At 46.2% G+C, this 27,773-nt stretch overlaps 1 protein-coding gene across 12 annotated transcripts in view; it reads right to left on the bottom strand.

Annotated features, from left to right (window-relative positions):
• The window catches only part of DMD (dystrophin), a 2,510,493-nt gene that overhangs the window by 521,339 nt on the left and 1,961,381 nt on the right, over positions 1–27,773 (bottom strand). For all 12 annotated transcript variants that reach the window (XM_033949686.1, XM_033949693.1, XM_033949692.1 and 9 more), the window contains one exon: positions 25,977–26,215. In XM_033949686.1, the coding sequence (XP_033805577.1) occupies positions 25,977–26,215 (239 nt within the window). The remainder of the gene's footprint in view (positions 1–25,976; positions 26,216–27,773) is intronic.

The following is a 27,773-nucleotide window of genomic DNA, read 5'->3' as shown; positions in this document are numbered from 1 at the left end:
CAAAGGTATCCCTTTTCTCTGTCAATCATTGGGTTTGGTAGATCCATGGAGACTTCTCCACCCAACAGAACGAGACTACACACACCAATCTCGGGCACACGGATCATTCTCGCGTATAGACTATACGCTAGTTTCGGAACCCTGGTTTGGTCGAGTCACAGAATCTACTATAGGCCCTATGGAGGTATCAGATCACTGTCCTGTTTGGATAGACCTGGCTTGGGGACAGCCTCCTCATGGAGCCTGCCGGTGGAGATTCCCATCCTATCTTCAAGAAGACCCTGACTTTGGGGCCTACCTTCGAACACGTTGGGAGGATTTCTTGACAAATAACGCACAACATCGTACCGAACCGGGTCTATTCTGGGAAACCGCAAAATCAGTTCTCAGGGGGGAGATCATTGCTTACGTTGTGGCAAGGAATAAACGCATAGCGGCTGGTATTATAAGCTTGGAAAGAAAATGCACAGCCTTGAAGGCGGGCTTTATAAGTACACCAACCGCTGCTTTGAGGGAAGAGCTCCATGTAGCCCAAGTAGCTCTCAATACATTAATACATGACCGTACCAAACGCTCTATTATTTACCGCAAATACAAATTTCATAGGTACGGAAACAAACCAGGCCGGATGCTTGCATCAATAACTAAGAACTGGCAGGACTCCAGATATATTCCCAAAATTAAACATGGTCCCACTACCTATCACACCGCACCAAAAGACATTGCGGACGCATTTTACCAACACTTTTCGACATTCTATGCGATTCCCAGACCATACACAGGCCCTGATGTTCTAGATTATCTAACCGATGCTGGCCTGCCTAGTTTTACTGAACATCAACGAGAAACTCTAAATAGACCCCTGCAAGGCCAGGAGATACAAAAAGCCATTAAGACCCTGCGTTCCTGCACTGCCCCAGGCCCTGACGGGTTTTCGGCAGAATTTTATAAGATGATGTCACCCCAGCTCTGTGAGTCACTGATGTCTTACTATGAGGAGGTGACGGAGACTGGAGCTTTCCCGGCCTACGCTAATTCTGCCACTATTACACTGATCCCTAAACCGAATAAACCCAGGGAGGAGGTTGACTCCTACAGACCTATATCCCTACTTAATGTGGACATAAAAATCTTATCCCGTTTGTTGGCAAACCGTTTGACTCCGCTTTTATCACACATCATATCATCTGCACAGGTGGGCTTTGTTCAGGGTCGCCACTCTGTCCTCAACGTGAGACGCACTCTTTTGGCTATGGCTAGGGCACAAGAATCGCGCGTTGGGGGCATTTTGGTGAGCCTGGATGCGGCCAAAGCATTCGATCAGGTCCTGTGGCCCTACTTGTTTTCGGTTCTTGAATATGTAGGTATAGGCGGGCATTTTCTAGCCGCATTGCGAGCTTTATACACATCCCCCACAGCGTCCATACTGGTAAATGGAATCCATACACCATCCTTTGAGGTAGGCAGGGGGGCACGCCAGGGTTGCCCATTGTCACCATTACTATTCATACTATATCTGGAACCCCTCCTCAGAACAATACAAAGAGATGATGTTTTGGTCGGATTAATGGAGGGAACATCCCAATTACGGGTATTAGCATTTGCTGACGATATTTTGCTGACCCTGGCTTGCCCCCAGCAATCCTTGACTAGAGCCCTCGAGCTGTTGGATGAGTTCCATTTATTCTCTGGCCTAATCTTAAACAAACAAAAATCCTTAGTCATGCCTTTGCAAGATGACGTCCGAACTTCCTGGCAGGGGCCCTTTCAATTGGAATGGGCCACGAAATCTTTACGTTACCTGGGGATTTGGATTCCGCAGGACTTAACTCAATTGTATAAGCTCAATGTTCTCCCCCGACTCCAACAAACGGGACAGAGACTTCGAGCCTGGCGCTCTTACCCTTTATCTTTATCAGGGCGAATAGCCCTGTACAATATGATGATTATCCCCCAATGGTTGTATTTATTACAGACATTACCCTTGCTGTTACAACACCGTCACCTTAGTGTTCTTCACAAGTCGTTAACTGGGTATCTGTGGGGTGGCAGGCGTTCGCGTATACCCCTCCGTACACTATTTCTACCCGTATCACAGGGAGGCTTAGGACTCTTACATCTGGGGAGAATGAATAAGGCATGCCAACTTCGTCATCTTAATGATTGGCTATGTGGGACTTCCCATTTTTCGGTGGTCGAGGTTGAATGCCTTGCATTTACCCCCTATCATTGCAGCTATTTACTACATGCTTCCACACTGCCTATGCGTACTCAACATTATGGGGATTTCTTGCTGGTTCCGTTGAGGAAAACCTGGAAGAAACTGTGCAAACAACTGCACATTAGACCAGACGTGACACCTTATTTACCAATACATGGCAACGTTGCTTTTGCTCCTGGAATAGGTCTCAGGGCCCCTACTAGATGGGCCCGAGGGGGGGTGTTTTATCTGTCTCAGATTTTAAACGCGGATGGAACCCTTTATTCATTTCAGAAATTGTTAGATGCTCAAATCCTTTCTGCTAATGACTGGCTGAGTTATGGGCAACTGTCTTACTATGTGAATTCCTTACCTAGACAGGCATTGTCGGACATTGTTCAAGATACGTTATCTGAGGCCCTCTGCCTAACAGCTCAAGACCCCACCCCACTCAGTGTTTACCATCGTTATCTGCAGGGGTTGGCTGGAGACCTGGACTATAGAACCTTGGCTGAATCCTGGTCCTTGGACCTACAAACCACAATCACAGAGTCCATGATACAGAGGAGCTTTAAATTGAGATCAAACATCCTGGTAGCAGCAATAGAGAGGGAACGATATTATAAGTTTTTGGTTCGTGCCTATATGGCACCCATAAGAGCATATCAAGCCCACATCAGTGCTTCAGCAAGATGCCCCAGATGCGCAGCTGCCAAAGCTACTCTTGGACACATGTTTTTGCTATGCCCCGGTATTCAAGCCTACTGGCGGCGCATAGGGCTCACAATACAATCTCTATGGAATTGCTCCTGGACACAGACGTCGACTTTTCTCTTTACATTGAAATTCTCATTGGACCCGGCTAAGCCAGGGGTGAATGCATTTGTACAAAGGGCTATTCTGGTGGGCATAAAGACTATTTTACAATGCTGGTTGTCCCCGCATACGCCTTCTGTTTCGCAGTGGCGGACTCAGATGATTTATTGGGCTGGTTATGAAAGACAAGATGTTCTAGATATACATTCTAAGAAAGGGGTTCAATTTCTTCGATGCTGGAGACCTTTTTGTTCAACATTGTCTCCCGTAGCAAAAGCTAGATTATTGGAGTGAACTTACTCAGGCGAGTTTAACAGTGGCTGTTCCCTTTGGGGGGGGGGGAATGGGAGGGGAGGTCATTCTCTTGTGTATTGCACTATGTTATGACTTGTATCTCATGTTTGTTGTTTATCGAAAATAATAAAACAAATTTAAACACAAAACTCAACAATCGTGATCATTACACAAATATAAGAGCACATAAGCGTTGTTATACTGGGGCAAACTGAAGGTCCATCAAGCCCAGTATCCTGTTTCCAACAGTGGCAAACTCATGTCCCAAGTACCTGTCAGAAACCCAAAGAGTCCAGAGCTGAGATTGTGATGTCACAATGTCTCATTCCACCAATGCCTAAGAGCCAACTTCATCAGTGATGTCACAATGGCTCGACTGTCCTATACTTGGCTCAAATGAGTTACCAGACTGGGACAGACCATAGGTCCATCAAGCCCAGTATCCCTTTTCTAACAGTGGCCAACCCAGGTCCCAAGTGCCTGGCAGAAACTCAGAGTAGCAACATTCCAGAGCTGAGATTGTGATGTCATAATGCCTCATTCCACCAATGCCTAAGAGCCAACCTCAGCAGTGATGTCACAATGGCTTGATTGTCCTATACTTGGCTCACATAAGAACATAAGAGCTGCTATACTGGGACAGACCGAAGGTCCATCAAGCCCAGTATCCTGTTTCCAACAGTGGCCAACCCAGGTCCCAAGTGCCTGGCAGGAACCCAAAGAGTAGCAACATTCCAGAGCTGAGATTGTGATGTCATAATGCCTCATTCCACCAATGCCTAAGAGCCAACCTCAGCAGTGATGTCACAATGGCTCGACTGTCCTGAACTCAGCTCACATAAGGACATAAGAGTTGCCATACTGGGACAGACTGAAGCCCAGTATCCTGTTTCCAACAGTGTCCAACCCAGGTCCCAAGTACCTACCTAGATCCCAAGTAGTAAAACAGATTTTATGCTGCTTATCCTAGGAAGAAGCAGTGGATTTCCCCAAGTCCATCTCAATAATGGCCTGTGGACTTCTCTGTTAGGAAATTATCCAAGTCTTTTTTAAAACCTGCTAAGCTAACTGATTTCACCACATTCTTGGGCAACGATTTCCAGAGTTTAATTACATGTTGTGTGAAGAAATATTTTCTCTGGTTTGATTTAAATCTACTCCTTAGTAGCGTCATCGCATGTCCCCTAGTCCTAGTATTTTTGGAAAGAGCGAACAAGCGATTCAAATCTACCTTTTCCTACTGCTTTAGCCTCTCCTCATAGGGAAGTCGTCCCATCCCTTTTAACATTTTTGTCGCCCTTCTCTGTACCTTTTCCAAATGATGATGCTTTGAAACCCTCAGCTGACTGTGCAGAGGCGGCTTAGAAAGCAAATTGAATATTAGGAATTATCAGGAAAGGAATGGAAAGCAAAGATGAGATTGTTATACACGTCTCCCTCCCTATTCGCAGTTTCGATTATCCGCGTTTTTTTCTGCAAGCCCCCCCTTGAGAAAAAACGACCACGGGACTTGGAGTGAGGCGATCTGGGGGGGGGGGAGGAAGGGGGTGGTGATCAGAGGATGGGGCGTGGTGATCGGAGGTGGCGTGGGGGCAATCAGAGCATGGGCCTTACCTGGTGGTCTAGGAGTGACGTGGGGCAGGAGCGATCTTCCTACACTCCTGCCCCGTGCAGAGCCGTGCTGCGAGTTCCCGTGGTACGTTCCTGTTGTAGTGTCGTGAGACCACAGGAACTCAGCAGCACGGCTCTGCACGGGGCAGGAGTGTAGGAAGATCGCTCCTGCCTTGCCTCACCGCTAGATCACCAGGTAAGGTCCAGGGGTGGGTCAGAGCCGGCCAAAAGTTATTCGTGATTTTTTGCTATTCGCGGGACGGCTCTGCCCCTAACCCCTGCGAATAGGGAGGGAGAAGTGTAATACCTTTATAACATGGAGTTGAGTGGAGGAGTAGCCCTAGTGGTTAGTGCAGCGACCTGAAAACTTGGGGAAGGGGGTTTGAGCCCAACTTCAACTCCTTGTGACTCTGGGAAGTCATTTTGAAGGAGTCTGGGACTGGTTTTCCTAAGTGTTGAACTAAGTTTTCTCTTTAATAAAATGCTGAATTATGTTTAGCTGCAGACCTAACTTATCTCATGTTCTAGCCTGTCTGCACTGGGTGTTTTAGCTTCTTATGGCTATCTCAGCATACACGATATTGTATTCCGCCCTCCTGGACATGTAACAGAAAGACTGCAGGGCTTAGATAAGTGACCTGCTAATGACCTGCTAGTGTGAGCTTAGGACCAATGATTGTTAAGAAAAGAAACACATGAGAAGTTCTTTCTAGAATTCAGTTGTATAGCCAGAAGAATGTATAAATATCTCTGTAACTTCCTGGTTTCGGGACTTCTGAAGCCAGCTTGGGCTCAGGGGTCCGCATATGCTGAATAAAACATCTGTGCTTTCTTCAAGTCTCTAAGTTTTGTGGCTGACCAAAGTGACCTTTCAATTTAACTCTCCACTGCCTCATGGTACAAAATAAGAACCTGTATAAAATATGCAAACTGCTTTGATTGTAAGTTCCCACAGAAAGGCACTCTATCAAATCCTATCCCCCCCCCCTCCCATTGTACTGCTCCATGGTGCGACCACACCTTGAAAACTCATGCAATCTGGTCACCACATTTCAGAAAAAGTTATAGCAGAATTAAAAAGGTATAGGACAACTTCCCCATGAGGAAAGGCTAAAGTGGTTAGGGCTCTTCAGCTTGGAGAAGAGAAAGCCAAGGGGGGATATGGTAGAGGTTGATAAAATACTGAGCGGAAAGGGTAGATATGAATCACTTGTTCACTCTTTCGTAAAATGCTAGGACTAGGGGGCATGTGATGAAGCTACTAAGGAGTAGATTTAAAGCAAACAGAGGAGAATATTTCTTCACTTAACATTTAATTAAACTCTGGAATTCATTGCCAGAAAATGTTGTGAAAGTAATTAGCTTAGCTCGGTTTAAAAAAGGTTTGGATAATTTCCTAAATGAAAAGTCCATAAACCACTGTTAAGACAAGAGACTGTGTCTGAATTCAAAAGGGCCTGGGATAGGTACATGGGATCTCTCAGAGAGAGAAAGAGATCATGGTTACTGCGGATGGGCAGACTGGATGGGCCATTTGGCCTTTATCTGCCATCATATTTCTATGTTTCTATGACTTGGGAAATCCATTCTTTATTTCTAAGATAAGCAGCATAAAATCTGTTTTAATCTTTGGGATCTTGCCAGGTACTCGTGACCGGGGGTAGTCACTGTTAAATGGCCTGATGACCCCCCCTCCTATGCATGTTCCCACCCCACACATTCTCCAGCTACCAATGCTTCTTGTCTTCGGTCGTGTCCTTGCATCTGAAGATCCTTCATGGTCCTGAAAGCACATGTGTCCGTGAAATAGGATATATGATGGCAGGAGGTGGTAAGTTTATCCGCACTGTCAGCGTACTTACCACCCAATAAAGAGTTTTTCTGTGCAATAGTTGTGTGGGGACATACTGGAGTTACTGCACATGCTCCGTGCTGACTGATGCATTCAGCGCAAACCTTTACCATACCTTAGTAAAAGTTCTCCTAAAAGTTTCAGCAGCTAAACCAGTCAGAAAGCCAAAAGAAAAAGTGGGGGATGTCCAGAATTAGAAATATAAACCACGTGAGAACCGAGCGTGTGTGTTCTCTGGAGCTCTTAGCTTCGGCCGATGAAAATCCTATCATGGAGCTTTGATCAAGGTGACAAGCAACTGCTTGGATCAATACATGTTATCTGTTCTGGACACACGGATCTGAGAGTCGGATAAGTGGAAGCTGAGTCTGAAGTTCATTCTAGGAGGTGGATGTGATGACAGCCGATCGAAAAGCTCCTCCAGTTCTGTCCAAGCCATAAATATGGACTGACTGAAGGAGCCCACCCCCCGCTGCCTGAAGGCGATTTGTTGGAAGCTTTTCAAAACCCGGACATAGGGCTGGGTTTTGAAAAGCTGTCCGGACCCCTGGACGTGTCCGGGGAAATCCTGATATCTGGTAACCCTAGTTAAGGGGGCTTTCTCTCCTTGCACAAAAAGCAAGGGCTGCAGAAAAAGTGGATTTCTTTCTGCGCGGTAGCGGATGCTGAATGAGTCGAAGACCCGAGGGATCTGGGAGAGTGAGACTAGAGACCCTGAGCCTGACCTGCTGGAGACAGAGGTGGGCGAGGAGAACTGCAGCTCAACGAGGTGGACGGATGAGGAAGGCCTAGGCCGCAAGTGAATCTGGCAGCCTGGGAGAAAACCCAGTGGGCCCTTTCTGACAGTCAGACTGGCAGGATGTCACTGAGCCCGCTGAGATTGGGAGGAGAGTATACAGCTGTTAAGGACCGTGGATGCGATTGCTTACAGGAGTTTTTCGGTGAATGAAGTTGAACTGGGGTTTTTTTTTCCTCTCCAAAACCTGGTGTGGGAGTGAAATTTGAAGAGCAGGAGTGACAGAGACTGTGCAGGGATGGCAATGTCCCCCCCCCCCCAAAGTTTACCAGGATTTAGTCAGGAATAATTTTTGGACGGTTTAAATCACTTAAAAAAATCAACCACCCAGTTTATAAAGGCACAGTCTGAAAATAGTTGCCTTTTCGGATTCTTCATTTAGGCCAGGGGTGTCCAATGTCGGTCCTCGAGGGCCGCAATCCAGTCGGGTTTTCAGGATTTCCCCCATGAATATGCATTGAAAGCAGTGCATGCAAATAGATCTCATGCATATTCATGGGGGAAATCCTGAAAACCCGACTGGACTGCGGCCCTCGAGGACCGACATTGGACACCCCTGATTTAGGCCTTGGCGTTTGGGGGATATAATCTGGATTCCGTTAGGGTTTCGCTTCAGGCACGTCAGCAGGGCAAGGCGGGAACAAAAGAGCCTTGGCGCCTTTTATCTCGCATTCTTCAGAGCCTTAATAGAAACCTTTCACAGCAATGTTAACAGTCAATTTCCATTTAATTGACTTTTAATGTCCTTATATTAACTGTTTAACAAGAATTTGTGCAATTTTTTTTTTGCTTTCCTTAGTGGGAACTAATAGCACAATATTGTAATATACCCTGCCATAACCTATAATCTGAACAAGGAGAGGGAATTGTTTCCTGTACTCGGATACTAAAAAAAAATTCAGTTTAATTAGAAGATCGGTTTAGTTCTATTAATTCAGTAGTGTTAGAGAACCAACCCCACTTGATTTTTTCTGTGACGCATGACAGCCAAATAGAAAAGAAAATCTACCACAAAATATATATATTTTATAGTCCAGCTAGCTCAGATCTAAGCAGCTCATGGAAATCCATACATAAAATCAATGTAACATAATACAGAGAAAATCCTAAATCCCTCATTGCCTCTAGATCAGTGGTTCTCATCCCTGTCCTGGGGACCCCCCAGCCCATCGGGTTTTCAAGATATCCCTAATGAATATGCATGAGAGAGATTTGCATATAATGGAAGTGACAGGTATGCAAATCTCTCTCATGCATATTCATTAGAGAAATCTTGAAAACCCAACGGGCTGGGGGGTCCCCAGGACAGGGTTGAGAACCATTGCTATAGATCAGTGGTCTCAAACTCAAACCCTTTGCAGGGCCACATTTTGGATATGTAGGTACTTGGAGGGCCGCAAAAAAAATAGTTAATGTCTTATTAGAGAAATTACAATTTTGCATGAGGTAAAACTCTTTAGAGTTTATAAATCTTTCCTTTTGGCTAAGTCTTAATAATAATAATATAATTTATAGCTAAAGAGACATATCATCAAGAAACTGTTTTATTTTACTTTTGTGATTGTGATAAACATACCGAGGGCCTCAAGTGGCCCCCGGGCCGCAAGTTTGAGATCACTGCTAGAGATGAACAAGAATCAGAAATTCCAGGAACGTAAGACAGAAACCCTATGTAGCCAGATAATCTTGGTCATACCATGCCGAGTTACAGGTAAGTACGAAGGGCTGCTGAAAAGTTCTAAGCCCAGCCAATAAAGTTGGGGCAGTCTGCATCGATGGCTATACACTTAATCCAGCGATTTTCCACTTTTTCATTCCGTATGTTTCCGCCGGAACGAAAAAAATGGAAAGTCACTGGATTAAGTGAATAACCCTCGATGCAGACTGCCCCGACTTTGCTGGTTGAGTTGAGAACTTTTCAGCAGCCCCTCGTATCACATCACTTCAGAGCGACCATCAGTTATCCACTACGATATTGTGTGAAAGCTGGAGAAAACAAGAAGGATTTCAACTGCCATTTAAAATCTCCTGTCTCAGCCTCTGTTATCAAGAATAATAGTGAATGATTCCATTCCGGTGGTCTAGCTAATGAAAAAGCCATATTCCTTGTTTCCGCAAAATGCACTTTTTGAATTGTGGGAATTAGTAATAGATGTGTCCCAATGGACCCCAAGAAACGAGAAGGCTTATAAATCTTTAAAACTGAGTTTAAGTATAGAGAAGCCTCATTAATAACAATACTTTAAAACTTTTCCAAAATGAGATGGGTAGCCAGTGTAAATCACACACAATTGGAGAAATGTGGTGTGATCTTAGCATACCTGTTACAAGCCCAGCAGCTAAATCGAGTCAGAAAAATGTAACCGAATGATCAGCCAATATACGGTTTCATCGAAAGCCTAGAGTTCCATTAGAAATTGTGAGAAGCCACTGCTTGCCCTGGATGGTAGCATGAAATGTTGCTACTCTCTGGGATTCCAGAATCTTGCTGTTCTTTGAGATTCTGTATGGAATGTTGCTACTCTTTGGAGTTCTAGAATCTTGTTACTCTCTGGGATTCCAGAATCTTGCTGTTCTTTGAGATTCTGTATGGAATGTTGCTACTCTTTGGAGTTCTAGAATCTTGTTACTCTCTGGGATTCCAGAATCTTGCTACTCTTTATGATTCTATCTGGAATGTTGCTACTCTTTGGAGTTCTAGAATCTTGTTACTCTCTAGGATTCCAGAATCTTGCTACTCTTTATGATTCTGTCTGGAATGTTGCTACTCTTTGGAGTTCTAGAATCTTGTTACTCTCTGTGATTCAAAAATCTTGCTATTCTTTGAGATTCTGAATGGAATGTTGCTACTCTTTGGGATTCTAGAATCTTGTTACTCTCTGGGATTCCGGAATCTTGCTATTCTTTGAGATTCTGTATGGAATGTTGCTACTCCTTGGGGTTCTAGAATCTTCTTACTCTCTGTGATTCCGGAATCTTGCTATTCTTTGAGATTCTGAATGGAATGTTGCTACTCTTTGGGGTTCTAGAATCTTGTTACTCTCTGGGATTCCGGAATCTTGCCTTTCTTTGAGATTCTGTATGGAATGTTGCTACTCCTTGGGTTTTGGCCAGGAACTAGGGACCTGGATTGGCCACCGTGAGAACGGGCTACTGGGCTTGATTGACCATTGGTCTGACCCAGTAAAGCAGTCTTATGTTGTTGTGGGTAGAAACTTTAATGTTAGCTCCCAAAAACTGAACAGATGTGGGCAAGAAATAAGAAAAATGAGTCAGCAAAAAAACCTCAGACTTAACTCAAGTTTAAAGTTAACCGATTCTTATCCGTCCTCCCTGAGACGGCTAAAAGTATGTCACTGTACATTGTCTGCAAACAGATCATATTGCAGAACTAAATATCAAAATGTCAGAAAAATCGGGACCAGTTATAAACAATATTATTGAATGTGCCAACCGTTGACGATTTATGCCATTTAGGTATTTAAATGTCTCTATCGTATCTCCCATCTCCCGCCTTCCTTCCAAAGTATACAGACTGAGATTCTTAATTTTGACCCCATATGCTCTACAATGAAGACCACCAACCATTTTAGTAGCCTTCCTCTGGACCGACTCCATCCTGTTTATATCTTTTTGAAGGTGCGGTCCATAGGATTGAACACAATATTCTAAATGAGGGGGCATCAATACAGCCTTTTTCCTACTGGCTATTCCTCTGCCTATGTACCCAAGCATCCTTCTAGCTTTCGCCGTCGACTTTGCAACCTGTTTGGCCACCTTTAGATCATCACATATTATCACATCCAAGTCCCGCTCCTCTTTCAAGCACAAACGTTCTTTACCCCCTAAACTGTACCGTTCCTTACGGTTTTTAGCTCAAAAGCATGACCTTGCATTTCTTAGCATTGATTCTCAGCTGCCAAATTTCAGACCATTCTTCAAGCTTTGTTAGGTCCTTCATCGTGCTATTCAAATCATCCGGGGTGTCATCAGCAAAGAGGCAAATCTAACCTGATAGTCCTGCAACATTATCACTTACAAAAAGGTTAAAAAGAACAGGCCCAAGAACCGAACATTGAGGCACACCAATGGCCACATCCCTTTCCTCAGAGTACATTGACCACTACCCTGTGTTGCCTTCTACTCAACCAGTTCTTGATCCAGCCCGTCACTTTGGGACCCATCCCGAGGACACTCAGTTTATTTATTAGATGTCTGTGTGGAACACTGTCAAAGGCTTTGCTAAAATCTAAATACACCACATCTAGCGTACTCCCTCTACCCAATTCTCTGGTCAGCCAGTCAAAGAAATCGATCAGATTTGCCTGCCAAGATCTACTTCTAGTGCAATGGTCTCAAACTTGCGGCCCGGGAGCCACATGCGGCCCGCCATGTACTATTTTCAGGCCCTCAGTATGTTTATCATAATCACAAAAGTAAAATAAAACAGTTTCTTGATCATATGTCTCTTTAGCTATAGAACATAAGAAGCGCCATCTCTGGATCAGACCTTCGGTCCATCAAGTCCGGTGTTCCGCACACGCGGAGGCCCAGCCAGGTGTACACCTGGAGTAATTTTTAGTCACCCATATCCCTCTATGCCTCTCGTAAGGAGATGTGCATCTAGTTTGCTTTTAAATCCTAGAACGGTGGATTCCGCAATAACCTCTTCCGGGAGAGCATTCCAGGTGTCCACCACTCGTTGCGTGAAGCAGAACTTCCTGATATTTGTCCTGAACTTGTCCCCCCTTAGCTTCATTCCGTGTCCTCTTGTCCATGTCAAATTTGACAATGTAAATAGTTTTTTCTGCTCTATTTTGTCGATTCCTTTCAGTATTTTGAAGGTCTCGTTCATATCCCCTCACAGTCTCCTCTTCTCAAGGGAGAACAATCCCAGTCTCTTAAGTCGATCCTCGTATTCCAGTTTCTCCATACCTTTTATTAGCGTCGTTGCTCGCCTCTGCACCCTCTCAAGCAGTTTCATATCCTTCTTTAGGTTGGGAGACCAATGTTGGACGCAGTATTCCAAGTGTGGTCTGACCAGTGCTCTATAAAGCGGCATTATGACCCTCTCCGATCTACTCGTGATTCCCTTCTTTATCATGCCCAACATTCTATTCGCTTTCTTTGCCGCCGACGCACATTGTGCTGACGGCTTCAGGGTCCTATCTATCAGTACACCCAGGTCCTTTTCTTGTTCGCTCTTACCCAGAGCTGCACCTGATAAATTACAATATTATTATTAAGACTTAGCCAAAAGGAAAGATTTATAAACTATAAAGCATTTTACCTTATGCAAAATTGTTATTTCTTTAATAAGACATTAAGTATTTTTTTCTGAGGCCCTCCAAGTACCGACAAATCCAAAATGTGGCCCTGCAAAGGCTTGGAGTTTGAGACCACTGTTCTAGTGAATCCATATTACCTCGGGTCTTGTAATCCACTGGATTCCAGAAACGTCACTATTCTCTAGCGCTTCCATTAATTTATTTACCACGGAAGTCAGATTTACCGGCCTTTCTCAGCTTTCCCCAAATCCAAGTGTAAGGCAAATTACAGTTCACTCACTATACCACTTCCTTGCCTTAGAGGCTTTACAATTTAAATTGCATCTCAGGAATTGGAAGGTGAAATGTCTTACCCAGGTCAGCGAAAGGGGGTTTTGAACCCTGTATCCTATGTGCTAGGCTTGTTTTCTAGGACATTAGCCCATAAAATTTATACTCTGGGAGAGTAATAGAATTTACACTTTGCTGGAAATTGGCAAAGTGATATAGAAATTACTTTATCCTGAGGGAGATTTAGATCTGAGCCAAAATATATATTAGATAATAATAGGTCTGGTATTTTGAGTAACAACAATATGCAAATTAACTCAGATCTTGGACCGAGTGTATTCAAAGATAGCAGAGGGATATTCCTTAAAGAAAACAAGGCTCTGCTTGTGTCTCTGTGGGGAGTGTGTGTGGTGCACTGGTTAGGGGTTAGGGGTTGAAATCCCTCGCTGCTCCTTGTGACTCTGGGCAAGTCACTTAATCCCCAGGTACACTAGATAGAGTTTGAGCCCACCAGGACAGATAGGGAAATATGATAAAGTACCTGAATGTAAAACCACTTAGGATATAAGTGGTATATAAATAAATAAACCTCTGCTTCAGTCACTGTCCTAAAGAGACACCAAGAGGGGCAAAATCAAAAAAACCGTCTAAGTCTCTTTTGGGCCTAAGGCCTTAAACGTTGAAAGCAGAAGCAGGGAAAGTGTCCATAACCAAAACAAACGTCCTTGTTTTGATAATGGCCTGCCTCTACCTTCAGCTGTTTAAACGCCCAGTCAACCACTACATCTACAAGTACACCCCCACAATGTCTACACTTATACCCCATAATGAACCAAAAAAATGCCTAAGCCCTAAACGTCCAACACAAGGGCTTTTAGGCGGAGGAGCCAGTCCTTCGCCTAAAAGCTGGAGTCTGTAATTGGTGTCTGTCAAAAACAACACCGGTTACAGAATCCACCCCAACCATCCCCCTCCACGACATCGGGGCAGGAAGGAACCCAAGCCCTCCTGTCCCACGATCCCTATCCCCCCCCCCCCTCCGATTACAGTCGGGCAGGAAGGAACCCAAGCCCTTCTGCCCCGGGCACCCGCGGCACCCCGCGACAACATCGGGGCAGGACGGAGTCCAAGCCCTCCTGCCCCGCCAGCCGTGGCACCCCACGACAACATCAGGCCAGGAGAGAACCCAAGCCCTCCTAGCCCCAGCAATCTGCGACCCCCCCCCCCACCGATTACGTTCGGGGCAGGAGGGAGCCCAAGCCCTCCTGCCCTGTGGGCCCCCCCAATTACGATCAGGCCAGGAGGGAGCCCAAGCCTTCCTGACCTCTCGCCCCCCACCCCCCTACATGATCAGGCAGGAGGGAGCCCAACCCCTCCTGCCCAGGCGGACCCTCCTATCCCCCACTCCCCACTACAATACGGACAGGAGGATCCCAGGCCCTCCTGCCCTTGACACAACCCCCCTCCCCCCAATGTCCGCCCCCCCCGAACCTCTGATCGGCCCCCCCGCTGACCTGCGACTCCCCCCGCCGACCCCACGAACACCCCCACCCCCACCCCCCTTCCTCGTACCTCAAATCGTTGGCCGGACGGACAGGTGCCAAGCTCGCCTGTCCAGCAGGCCAGACGGCTCCGGAATGGGGCCGGATTGGTCCAGGCAGCTGAAACCCTGCCCACAGGTGGGGCCTGAGGCGCCTGGGCCAATCAGAATAGGCCTGGGAGCCTTAGGCTCCTCCTGTGGGCGGGGCCTTAAGCACATGGGCCGGGTTGGAGCTCAGTGTTGAATCACAGGGGCATGACTCACAGGAGAGAGGTATTTCTACTCAGTTGGATTTATTCTCCCCGAGGGAGAAAGAGGAACTCTCAAGTTTTCCCTAGAGATAGACAGAGGCAGGCCTTGGGAAAATAGATTGGTGCCTGTATGTGCTTGGCTGAAATAAGCCAAATTCATTCTATTTTGTGTGAGGCAAACAATAAAGCAAAGTGTTTTTGTTTCTGTGAAAAGGGTTTTGTGTGCTAATTACTCCTAGCAGGCCAGGCTAGCCTGCCAAATTAGGATAGTCTACCACATGGTACTATTGACTCAGATTGCCGGAAGTTTCCAAATACTGCATTGATATAAGGAGCAGATTCAGCATTCACCCGCTCATCATTTGCCGGAGTGATTCTTTAGCACTGGGAGGAGGCTCATTCTGTTCAGTTCCCAGCTCCTCCTTCCCAGCAGAAGAGGACGCTTGTTTTCCCAGCCAGACTGTGAGAGGCTGGAGGACTGGGACAGGTGTTTTCTTTGATGTAATCGGCTGCCTGACTTTCAGCTCACTGCGCTAAGGACCCCTGAGGAAGGCAACCTCGTTGCCGAAACACGGACCATGTAGGGTCTGTTGATTTCATATATAGCACTATTTTTATGTTTTATACACTGTTGGCATCGACCAGAGTTCATAGTATAACCTTTTTATATCATTTTAATATACACCAATAAATGTCCTGCAAGTCCAGGACTGGGTTCCATTTTTTTGTTTGTTTCATCATTTACTTTTGTGGCACCAAGGTCCTTGGCTGTGTGAAGTTGGGCTGCCTTTTTGGCGTTGACCACCCCAGAGTCTTTTTGTGTCTTCGTACAGTCATAGTTATCCTCATTCTGCCAGATCTCTGAGATGCCTACGAAGGGAAATTTTATAAACGGGCACCTGGTTTAAGGCAGCCAAACTGGGCCTATATTAAACCTATTTTATAAACAGAAGTGGTTGAAAATGTGCCTTCAGGCTTGTAAATGAGCACACCTATGTTTTGCAAATATGTACATACATTATAGTGTTTTTTTATTAATGCACATTCTTGCTCCTAATGCCCACACTCTGTCCATGGGCACATATGCTTGTGCCCACTTTTGCTCTGATCAGAATTTACTAAAAGGTGACTTAGGCATGCTCACCGTTCCCGTCCCCACGGATAACTGCGGGAAATAATCCCATGTCATTTTCTAGTGTCTATTTCAACCTCAGTCCTTCTACACCAGCATTCTTCAAAGCAAAGCTTGCGGGGCAGCGGTTGTGGCCATTCATACTCTGATTCTTATGGGAGCCAAGGATAATGAAGCCATTGTGACATCACTGATGTGATTGGCTCTTAGGCACTGGTGGAATGAGGCATTATGACATCACAATATCTGCTCTGGATACCAGAGACTGTCATTCTGTAGTGTCTGTTTCAGCCTCAGTCCTTCTACCCCAGCATTCTTCAAAGCAAAGCTTGCAGGTCAGTGGTTGTGGCCATTCATACTCTGATTCTTATGGGAGCCAAGGATAGTGAAGCCATTGTGACATCACTGATGTGATTGGCTCTTAGGCACTGGTGGAATGAGGCATTATGACATCACAATATATGCTCTGGATACCAGAGACTGTCATTCTTCAGTGTCTATCTCAACCTCAGTCCTTCTACCCCAGCATTCTTCAAAGCAAAGCTTGCAGGTCAGTGGTTGTGGCCATTCATACTCTGATTCTTATGGGAGCCAAGGATAATGAAGCCATTGTGACATCACTGATGTGATTGGCTCTTAGGCACTGGTGGAATGAGGCATTATGACATCACAATATCTGCTCTGGATACCAGAGACTGTCATTCTGTAGTGTCTGTCTCAACCTCAGTCCTTCTACACCAGCATTCTTCAAAGCAAAGCTTGCGGGTCAGTGGTTGTGGCCATTCATACTCTGATTCTTCCCTCTCTCCTTAAAGAATGATATGAAGATGGTTTCCCGCGGTTATCCGCGGGGACATAAGAACATAAGAACATAAGCAGTGCCTCCGCTGGGTCAGACCACAGGTCCATCTTGCCCAGCAGTCCGCTCCCGCGGCGGCCCGAACAGGTCATGGCCTGTCTGAGTCACCAGAAGGGGCCCCCTTGCCACCTTGGTTTCCCATTGAGTCTTATCTTCCCATCGAAGTCTTAACCCTCTGGTCTTGCACATGCACGACCTGGTTGGATTTCTATACTTATTACTTGGTTTGCTTTCTATACCTGTGTTACATCCCAGCACCTCTCTCAGTATCCCACGATCCCCCTATCCCTCAGGAATCCGTCCAATCCCTGTTTGAATCCTTGTATCGTACTCTGCCTGATCACTTCCTCCAGTAGCGCATTCCAAGTGTCCACGACCCTTTGGGTGAAGAAAAACTTCCTTGCATTTGTTCTGAACCTATCTCCCTTCAGTTTCTCCGAATGCCCCCTCGTACCTGTTGTCCCCTTCAGTCTGAAGAATCTGTCCCTATCCACCCTCTCTATGCCCCTCATGATCTTGAAGGTCTCTATCATATCTCCCCTGAGCCTCCTTTTTTCCAGAGAGAATAGCCCCAGCCTATCCAACCTCTCGGCGTATGGGCAGTGTTCCAGCCCTCTTACCGGGACGGTGATGAATTTTGTCACCGTGTCATTCTCTAATTAAAACCAAGCACTATGAAAAGTATTTGAGTGCCTAGTGGCCCTGCTGAGGATCGTGAAGATAAGACATTTAGAGCAAACAACAAAAAGAGGAAACCAACAGGGTCTGCAGTCAGAGATTACAAGGGCAAACCAAAACAAGAAAAACCACAGACGAGCGTACAATGATGCAGGCAAAGTTTATTGTGACAAATGCGGTTAAAAACATCGCCTAAAATCAAACAAACCAATGGACCCAACACGGTCTGTGTTTCGGAAAATACACCTTCGTCAGGGGTCTCAGATGGAGAAAAAAATCGGTAAAAACCGCACACAAGCTTATGCCCATATGCTTTTAAGCAACACACGCACAGACTCCCTCCCGGAGTTCCTTGCATATGGACATAAGCTTGTTTGTGGTTTATACCGATTTTTTCTCCATCTGGGACCCCTGACAAAGGTGTATTTTCCGAAACATGGACCGTGTTGGGTCCATTGGTTCGTTTGCCTTTAGGCGATGTTTTTAACCGTATTTGTCACAATAAACTTTGCCTGCATTATTGTATGCTCATCTGCAGCTTTTCTTGTTTTGATAAGACATTTAGGACATCGTCTAAGAGGTGCAATACGAAAGTGAGATTACGCCCAGCATTCTAAAATTCACTTTATTAGAATCTTGGAAGAACTGCTATAGGTAAAACCAGAGGACATAATTTGAGGTTGAGGGGTAGATTCAAAGGCAATGTTAGGAAGTTCTACTTTACGGAGAGGGTGGTGGAGAGTAAAACTGTGACTGAGTTCAAAGAAGCGTGGGATGAACACAGAAGATTTAGAATCAGAAAATAATATTAAAGATTGAACTAGGCCAGTTACTGGGCAGACTTGCACGGTCTGTGTCTGTGTCTGGCCGTTTGGTGGAGGATGGGCAGGGGAGGGCTTCAATGGCTGGGAGGGTGTAGATGGGCTGGAGTAAGTCTTAACAGAGATTTCGGCAGTTGGAACCCAAGCACAGCACCGGGTAAAGCTTTGGATTCTCGCCCAGAAATAGCTAAGAAGAAAAAACTAAAAAAATTTAATTTGAATCAGGTTGGGCAGACTGGATGGGCCATTCGGGTCTTTATCTGCCGTCATCTACTATGTTAGGTTAACAATGCTTAAAACACTGCCATTTTTGGTCACTTATGCACAGAGGACTGGATTCAGTAAATGATGCCCAAATTTAGACACAAAGGCCCAGATTCTCAAAGTTAAGTGTCTTCACTGGCCCTTAATATTGCGGTAATTCACCTTGTCGTTATATCCCAATTAGGCACCTGAATGGCATCTATGCAGACACTTACTGATGAAACACCACCATAGAAGGGATTTTGGAAAATCTCTCTTTCTTGAGTTCAATTAACTTATTATATAAACTCTATAGAAAAGGAATGAACTCGGAAAGCAGAAATGGGCCCAAAATACTAGTGATTAAAGCTCAACCAAAGTGACCCACTGAATTCAGAAAAGACAGTTTGGCCAACTAAAGTGCAGAAACGCCAAAGATTTTAGACACGGAGACCTTGAAATGACTCCTTCCCGACTGACCCACAACATCCACATTATCCATTCCTGATATCAAAATACCACGAGGGAGCTAGCCTTTGTTCCCTGGGCCACATAGCAAACCGACTACATTGAAGTGGGTACAATTATCTTGCATATGTCTGGAGTCCACCAAGAACCTTTTAGGTCTGCAACTAAACCCCGATATAAAAAAACCCCAAACAGAATCCCAGTTCTTATACCTGATTTTCAAAAGCTATGGTCAGCCTAAAGGGAAAATACGTCTGATAAACTGTGCAGACAGGATGCCACGGTACCATAACTAAAGCACGCAGGACTATGGCACGCTTGCGTGCAGGACAGATGCGTGCAGCTGCTTCCGCCGGTCCCGTTAGCGCTCTGAGGAGAGGTGTGTGGGGGGGGGGGAACCCCCAACTACACTTAGAAGTGCTCGTGCTCCCGTTAGGGGGGGTTGGGGAGAACCCCCAGTACAATGAAAACTCCTGTTCTCCTTCCCTTTTCGATGTTCGGGAGCGCGAGTACTTGAATGCGTAGTAGGGGGGTTCCCCCCCCCACACCCTCCCCCCCAGAGCGCAAACGGGAATGGCAGAAGCAGCAGTGCGCGTAAATGTTGCCGCGGGATTGTCAGCATGCCAAAATCCTGCGCGCTTTTGACTACTCCAAACAGTAGAACACAAAGGAACAGAAACCACACAAACAACTCCAGGAGAAACTTAAAACCAATCACGTGCGATAGGCCTGTATCCCGCTCAACAACCCTATCCATTCCATGCTGCTTGGTAAATGCAAGATCCATACGCACGAAAACCACCCTGTTCAGAGATATGATAATGCAGCGTGAACTAGGAATAATGATCATCACAGAGACATAAATCTGATCCTGTAACAACAACATCTGCCCAGCAGGAAGATGATACAGAGCAGGAGACACAGGAAAACGGGAGGAGCAGTAGCAATGATAGAGCAATGTTTTCTAGAATAAAAAAATTCAGCTCCCTACGCAAAGCAGAAATGGAGCTGTCATTCTGTCAACTTAGACCTGATCCTGCACAACCACCTCTAGGCCTCAACCTCTGACACAGGCTTCCCGGCCTATGGTCAAAATGCACATCAGTTGTTAACATGTTAAAGCCACATAATTGCAGGGCAAGGAAGAGGCCCAGTGGATCAATCTGGAAAGAGGGAATGGTGAATATATTTTCATTGGTGTGATATAAAGACGGAAGACGCAGATAGAGATTTAATAGTAGACATTCAGAATATATGTAAAAAAGGGGAAGTTTTACTAACAGGTGATTTTAACATGTCGGATGTTGATGGGGGTCTTCTAGAAGTTGGGAGATTCTGGATTCTCTACAAGGAGAACTGCTCCAGCAGCTGGTAATGGTCAAACTGGACTTAGTGTTTACAAACAAGGAATATAAGAACATAAGAATTGCTGCTGCTGGGTCAGACCAATGGTCCATCGTGCCCAGGAGTCTGCTCACGTGGTGGCCTTCTGGTCAAAGACCAGCGCCCTAACTGAGTCAAGCCTTACCTGCGTACGTTCTGGTTTGGCATGAACTTGTCTAACTTTGTCTTGAATCCCTGGAGGGTGTTTTCCCCTATAACAGCCTCCAGAAGAGCATTCCGGTTCTCTACCACTCTCTGGGTGAAGAACTTCCTTACGTTCGTACGGAGTCTATCCCCTTTTAACTTTAGAGAGAGCCCTCTCGTTCTCCCTACCTTGGAGAGGGTGAACAACCTGTTTTGATCTACTGAGTCTATTCCCTTCATTATCTTGAATATTTCGATCATGTCCCCTCTCACTCTTCTCTTTTCAAGGGAGAAGAGGCCCAGTTTCTCTAATCTCTTGCTGTATGGCAACTCCTCCAGCCCCTTAACCATTTTAGTCGCTCTTCTCTGGACCCTTTTGAGTATTAAAGTGGGTGATCATCCTGTGATACTGCATGGTACGGTTTAATATTAAGATGGGTTTGAGCCGAGACAACTGTCTGAATTTATTAGAGCCAGAGAGGGAGGGGAAGTCATTACTGGATCTATTGTTTCACCCACAGTGTAACATACTGGCTGACAACCGTTAGAAAACAATCGATATGGTATCCAGGGCGGCTGGTATTTACCTGGATACAGGTACAGGAGAAGTTCCACAGGATGGAAATTCCTCTCTTATGCTGAAAAGAAGACTTTCCGTCTCGGTGGTTGTTAAAAGAACTTCGGCATAAAACGCTCTGTGCTTTAATCGGCCGACTATTCGAGTTTATTTAAAGATATAAAGTAAAAATAATATAACAGCGTTCTTTTGTATCCAAGGGGAGAAAAGAAGACCCGTTAAAATCCTCCGGATAATGTTCTCCCAAAGGCAACGTAGCCAGCCAGGCCTTTCCAAAATCGTCTTCTTTGCATGCACGTCCATTTACAAAAACATATATTTTTTGATGTAATTATTCAATTAACCTCTTGCATGCCGGACCAAAAGTAAAAGTTAGGCAAATTCACTTGCATTTGCAGCTGTAGACGGACGAGTTCAACAAGTTCTAAATCTCTTAGAACATGAGCCTGAGTGCAGGTCTTTAATTACACTATCTCATGCGTTTTCACTAAACTCCCAAACTTTTAATATCTGTTCACTTAGGGCTCCTTTTAACTAAGGTGCGCTAGCGTTTTTAACGCACGCGCAAACCCCGCGCTCCACAGAAAATACTAACGCAAGCTCTAGGGAGGCGTTAGCGTCTAGTGCGCGCTAAAACCGCCAGCGCACCTTAGTAAAAGGAGCCGTTAGTTTCGCTATATTCACGAAGCCTAGTATTGTTTTAATCCTGCAACTCAGCTTTCTTTCCACCTGTCGCACCTGAAAACTCCAGAATCCCTCAACAATGGGGACGTTATGGAACTTAGGGCTGGATTCACTAACCTGCGCGATCGGGTCCGATCCGGGCAGGTCTGACAAACTCACGAAAGTAAAATATGCAGATGGAGGCGATCGGAGGAATGCCCCCATCTGCCTGCATGGTCTGCGCATGCGCAGACCATCAGAGCAGCAATTTTAAAAAAAAACTTTATACTTTTTTTTTTTTGTACTTTTGAGCCCTGTGAGCCCATGGTTTTAACCCGCAGGTTAAAACCATGGGCTCGCAGGGCGGGGAAGGGCAATGCAGGGCGGCAGGACTTTGGGGAGATTTTTAACTAGTAGATTCACACCGACTCTCCTGCTTCTCCTGCTCTATCAAGCCCTTATTTCTCCTCCCTCGCCACAGATTGAACCAAACGCCGGCATCTCCAGTGACCCCAACCTGCGTGGCTCTCAGAAAGCTGGTCCCGCTCTTGCCAGCTGCCACCCTCACCTTGCCACTGTAATGTGCAGCATGAGAGAAAAAGTTCCTCGTGCTCGTGGCTGATAAAAATAGAGCAAGGAACTAAACTAACCAGTTACCAAGGCTAATAAAAAGATAAATGGAGCCGCTTAGAGCCCGCGGGTTAAAACTACAGGCTTGCACTGCAGGGAAGGGTGGGAGAGTCGAGGCAGGCAGGAAATCATGGCAGTTCGGGGCAGGCAGCAGTATGGGCAGACGGGAGAAGAGCATCGGAAAGACGAGCAGCGGGAGATAAGAAGCAGGGCAGCATTCGGGTCGAGCAGGCAGGAGAGATTGCAGGGCAGAGAGCAGGGCTTCCAGTCGTAAAGACGTTTTCGACTGGTCCCCAGCAGTCGCTTCTTCAGGTGATCAGCCAGCCCAGTCGGATCGGAAATCTGGTGTAGTGAATCGGGTCGCTGTCCAATTTGCATGCATTTCACCTTATTTGCATGCACGGTTTCGAAGCGGATCGCAGGAGAGGTAAGTGAATCAGGGGTCGCAAACCGATCGGTACACGATACCTTGACAGACACCCTCTCTTTTCTATACAACACAACTGGATCTGCTCACGTTAAAGGCCACTCAGTAGACATGGTCCAAAACTGCTGCCCTTCATCGAATGGTCGCCACTAATATGGTCAGGCTACTATATATGTAGATTCACCTTAAAATTTGGAAGGAAAACCAGTACCCAAATGTTATGGGAAAAGCTGGAACCCTCTTTACAAATGGCAGATCCAAACCCAGACCAAAATCGTAAGACATGGACAGAATCCATAGAAATCCCATTACACTAGTAGAGAGGAAAAGTACCCGGAAGTGAGAGAAAAAATCGTGGTACTTGGCGGAAGTGAGAAGCCTGAAAAGAGAATGGCAAAAGCTAGAAAGAGCTTGGAGAAAATTGAGAGATCAAATACTTAGAAACAGATGGGAGGACGAAACAAGCAAAACGAATACAAATGCTACTCGGACTTCAGGAAGCTGTTCAAAATTCTAACATAACGGACAGACTGCCTCAAACGTAGCTTAAACCACCAGTGATGTAATAATGGGGTGGGGGGAGGTGCGGTCTGCCCTGGGCGCTACACCCCTCCTGCTCTCCGCCCCTGTGTGGAGAGTGTGGCGCAGTGGTTAAAGCTACAGCTTCAGCACCCTGAGGTTGTGGGTTCAAATCCACACTGCTCCTTGTGACCCGGGGCAAGTCACTTAATTTCTCCCCCCCCCCCCCATTGCCCCAGGTATATTAGATAGAGTGCGAGTCCACTAGGACAGACAGGGAAAATGCTTGAGTACCTGAATAAATTCATGTAAACCGTTCTGAGCTCCCTGGGAGAACGGTAGAGAAAATTGAATACATTTTTTTTTAAAAACTTTCTTTTCTTCCCCCGCGTTGGCATCGGTGCTCTCTCTGATGTCACTTCTGGGACCCGCTTCCAGGAAGTGATGTAACAGGGCGAGCAGACACCGACGTGGGCATGCTGGGAAGGGGTGGGGAAAGGAAAAGGGAGGAGAGGGGTGCTCTTGGCAGGGAGGGGGGGGGAAGCTGTGCCACCACCCCAGGCGCTGATCACTCTTACCACACCACTGCCCACACCCAACTCACTAGCGTCATACTTTGAGAATAAGATAGAGACTATATTTAAGCTATAATAATGGGTGATTTCAACTACCCCAATCTTGACTGGGTAAATGTAATGTTGGACAGGCTGGGGAGGTAAAATTCCTTGATGAAATCAAGGACCACTTTATAGAGCAGCTGGTTCAGGAACCGACAAGAGGCAAAACAATTTGAGATCTTGTTCTTAGTGGAGCAGGGGATAAAAGTTCTAGGGCTGCTTGATCACAGTGACTAAAACATGGTCAGATTTGATACAATCCCTGGAATAAGTTCACCCAGGAAATCCGACACGACAGCATTTAGTTTAAAAAAAAGGAGATAATGATAACATGAGGAGAATGGGGGAGGGGAGGACCAGCCATATTGGGGGATGTGGGGGGATGGCGGGGAGAGTCTTGGGATGTGGGGAGGATACAGGGAGGTCAGAAGGATGTTGTGGAATGTCGGGGGCTCCTGGGTTGAGCTGGTCCTGGGAGGGGGAATTCCTATCAGCTGAGCCCACAGCAGTCCCCAGAACTGGCTCAGCTGATGGGGATTCCTCTGCCATCATCAGACAAAGTCGTTGGGTACATCCACAAAACTTGCTTTTCTGCATTTTTCTTCCAGACGTTTTTATTTTTGAAAAAGGGTCAAAAAAGATAGACGTCCTAAGGACCAAAACTTCTACATAGGTCATTTTCAGAAATAAAAGACAGACGTCTGGCAGTTTTGAAAATGGAGATTATTTCTGCTGGGTTTGTGGACGTCTTGCCCAAAATGTCCAACCTCAGACTTAGAGGTGCTATCAAAAATACCCCTCTTAGACAAATAATACAAGTCACCCGAAACAAACAATGCTAATGCTCAGCTGCTATTTAAGATATACTGTACAGGCCGTCCCAGGGTTAAGAACGAGTTCTGTTTTTAAAACCATGGTGGTCTTCCCCTTCCCAGTGCATCCTGGGATGTATTGTGGAGAGACCTAAGGCCCTGATTGGCCCAGATATCTAAAGTCCCACCCATATGAGGGGCTTTAGGCACCTGGGCAAATGAGGGCCTTAGGCCTCCTTCCCAGTGCATACTGGGATGCACTGGGAGTGGCCTAAGACTCTGAATGGCCGATACCTAAGGCCACTCTTATGGCCCTCCCTGGTGCATTCCAGGATGCACTGAGAGAGAGAAGGCCACCATTTTGGAAGAGGTGGGCCTGTCGCCCGGAAGAAGGAGTCATCCCTCTGGCTAGTCTTACTTCAAAAAGGTACAGAGGATGGGGGGTTCGGGACTTCAGGGAGGTCAGTGGCAGAAAGGAGTGGGCATCCCTCCTACAACTCTTTGCTTGGGTGGTGTCAGGGATTCAGGAGGGACGGCAGCAGGAGGGAATGGACATCCATCCTGCCACTCTTTGATTGTTGGGTTGTTGGAGCTTCGGGCGGTATCAGTGGCAGGAGGGAGTAGCAACCCCTCCTGCTGATGCTTGATGGGAGGTGTCGACACTTTGGTGGTGGGAGGCGGGTTGGCGACATGATGGTATCCCTCCTGTCAATTTGGGGGGTTGGTGTCGGGGAGGGGGGACCTCTGCCACACCTGGCTCAGCTGATCGCGGCAGGGGTATTTTCCCCCCGATCAGCTCAGCCGATAGAATAAAGAACTGTAGTTTAAATGGAAAGAAAAGATAGGAGGTTTATACTTATGCACTTCTTTCTCTTCATAAAGCTGCAGGCCATGTTTGGGCTCCAGCATTAAATATCCAAGAAGTTAGCCGGGCCGATAGTCATTTGCTGTCCTAGCCAGTTGGCAGCCTGAATATCGCCTCCTGCCTGGCTAAATCTCTTTGAACATTGACCCCCCCTTTGCCATCTTGACGTTCATAATTTTCAATTTCTTCCCTGTTAATCGCCAACCTGTTGACTCCATACCTTCTGTTTGATGATCATGTCGTTGATCTCATCGACGTCCCCAACGGTCACGATCTGCGACGTGATCACACGGTCCAACAGAGAGAGCCAGTCGGTGAGCTCTGCCCATTCCTTGTTGAAATCAGCCAAGGCCGGCACCTCCATCAGCAGAGAAGATGGCATTGCAACTTTAGAGAAGGTTGTATCCTTGGTAACTAGAGTCTGAGTCACCAGAGTAATGGGATGACCAGCGGAAGTAACTGCAGAAAGAAAAGACAACATATATATTAGATAAAGGGATTTGATAAGCCATTCATCTTTATCAAAATAACTCAATCACCCTCCTTCATCTGGAGTAATTCATGCTGGGAATGTGTCATTTGTAAGGCTTCTTTTTTTCACTTTGCTACGTGCAAATGGAAACCAAAGATCCATACAATATAGTCTGCACTGGGCATGCCCACACATTCTAAGTCACAAAGAAAATCAGAAAACAATTCTGCAAAGTAATCAGCTCGTTTGCATAGAGCAGTTTTCATTTTTATTTGCATGGTCTATTAATGTAATATCTTAGCTAAATCCCTGACCTGTGATGCCAGTACATTACTGGAATTAGCCGAGTGACATGGACAGGAGAACCAGAGCACCAGAAAAAAAAAAAAGAACAACCCACATTTCAAGCTCGTGACACTGGACGGATCAACACTGGGATGACTATTTCCATTGAAGCTTAGCATGGATGGAAAGGAGACCTATATTCCAAGGGATTCCTCTGGCATGGAATGGTCACCTTGTACTTCCTGACCACAGTCACTATAGGGGGAAGGTGTGGCTCGCTGGTAGAGCACTCAGAGGCTGTGAGGTCAAATGCCAGTGCTGTTCCTTGTGACCCAGGCAAGCCCACTGCTTTGAATATAAGCATTTGAAATGACAAAGCCACAGAAAGGTGGTATACAAGTCCCCATTCCCTTTCATCAAGCCCAGTATCCTGTGGCCAAGCCAGGTCCCAACTATCTGGCAGAAACCCAGAGTCGCAACATTCCAGAGCTGAGCTTGTGATGTCATAATGCCTCATTCCACCAATGCCTAAGAGCCAACCTCAGCAGTGATGTCACAATGGCTCGACTGTCCTGTAATTGGCTCACATAAGAACAGCCATGCTGGGAGATGCTGAAGGTCCATCAAGCCCAGTATCCTGTTTCCAACAGTGGCCAACCCAGGTCACAAGTGCCTGGGAGAAACCCAAAGAGCAGCATCATTCCAGAGCTGAGATTGTGATGTCATAATGCCTCGTTCCACCAATTCCCAAGAGCCAACCTCAGCAGTGATGTCACAATGGCTCGATTGTCCTATACTCAGCTCACATTAGAACTGCCAGACTGGGACAGACTGAAGGTGTGGCTCACTGATAGACCCAGTGCTGCTCCTTGTGACTCTGGGCAAGTCACTTAATCCTCCAGTGCACCCCCACTTTGAATACCAAAGGCAATCTACAAAAGGGCAATTCTATCACTTCACACAGGCGAGTACAAGATAATTACTACTTAGTAACACATACATGTGCACTACTTGCAATTTTATAAATTGGCGCATTAGCATGTATGTGCTGGGGGGGGTCCACCCAGGCACCTGCCCTCCTGCTCTTTCTCCACCCCCACACTGCCGCTTCCCTTCCCCCCACACCTCTGTAACATTCCTGGTACGAGCAGCAAACCCCAAGCGGCTTCCTCTGATGTCACTTCCTGGATCCACGCCTAGGGAAGGGACGTCAGAGGAAGAGCCAGTGCGACGGCAGTGCGAGGGTTACAGATGTACGGG

This window comes from Geotrypetes seraphini, chromosome 6 (assembly GCF_902459505.1).
Source record: "Geotrypetes seraphini chromosome 6, aGeoSer1.1, whole genome shotgun sequence".
Lineage (NCBI taxonomy): Eukaryota > Metazoa > Chordata > Amphibia > Gymnophiona > Dermophiidae > Geotrypetes > Geotrypetes seraphini.
This window is presented reverse-complemented; position numbering and strand designations above follow the sequence as displayed.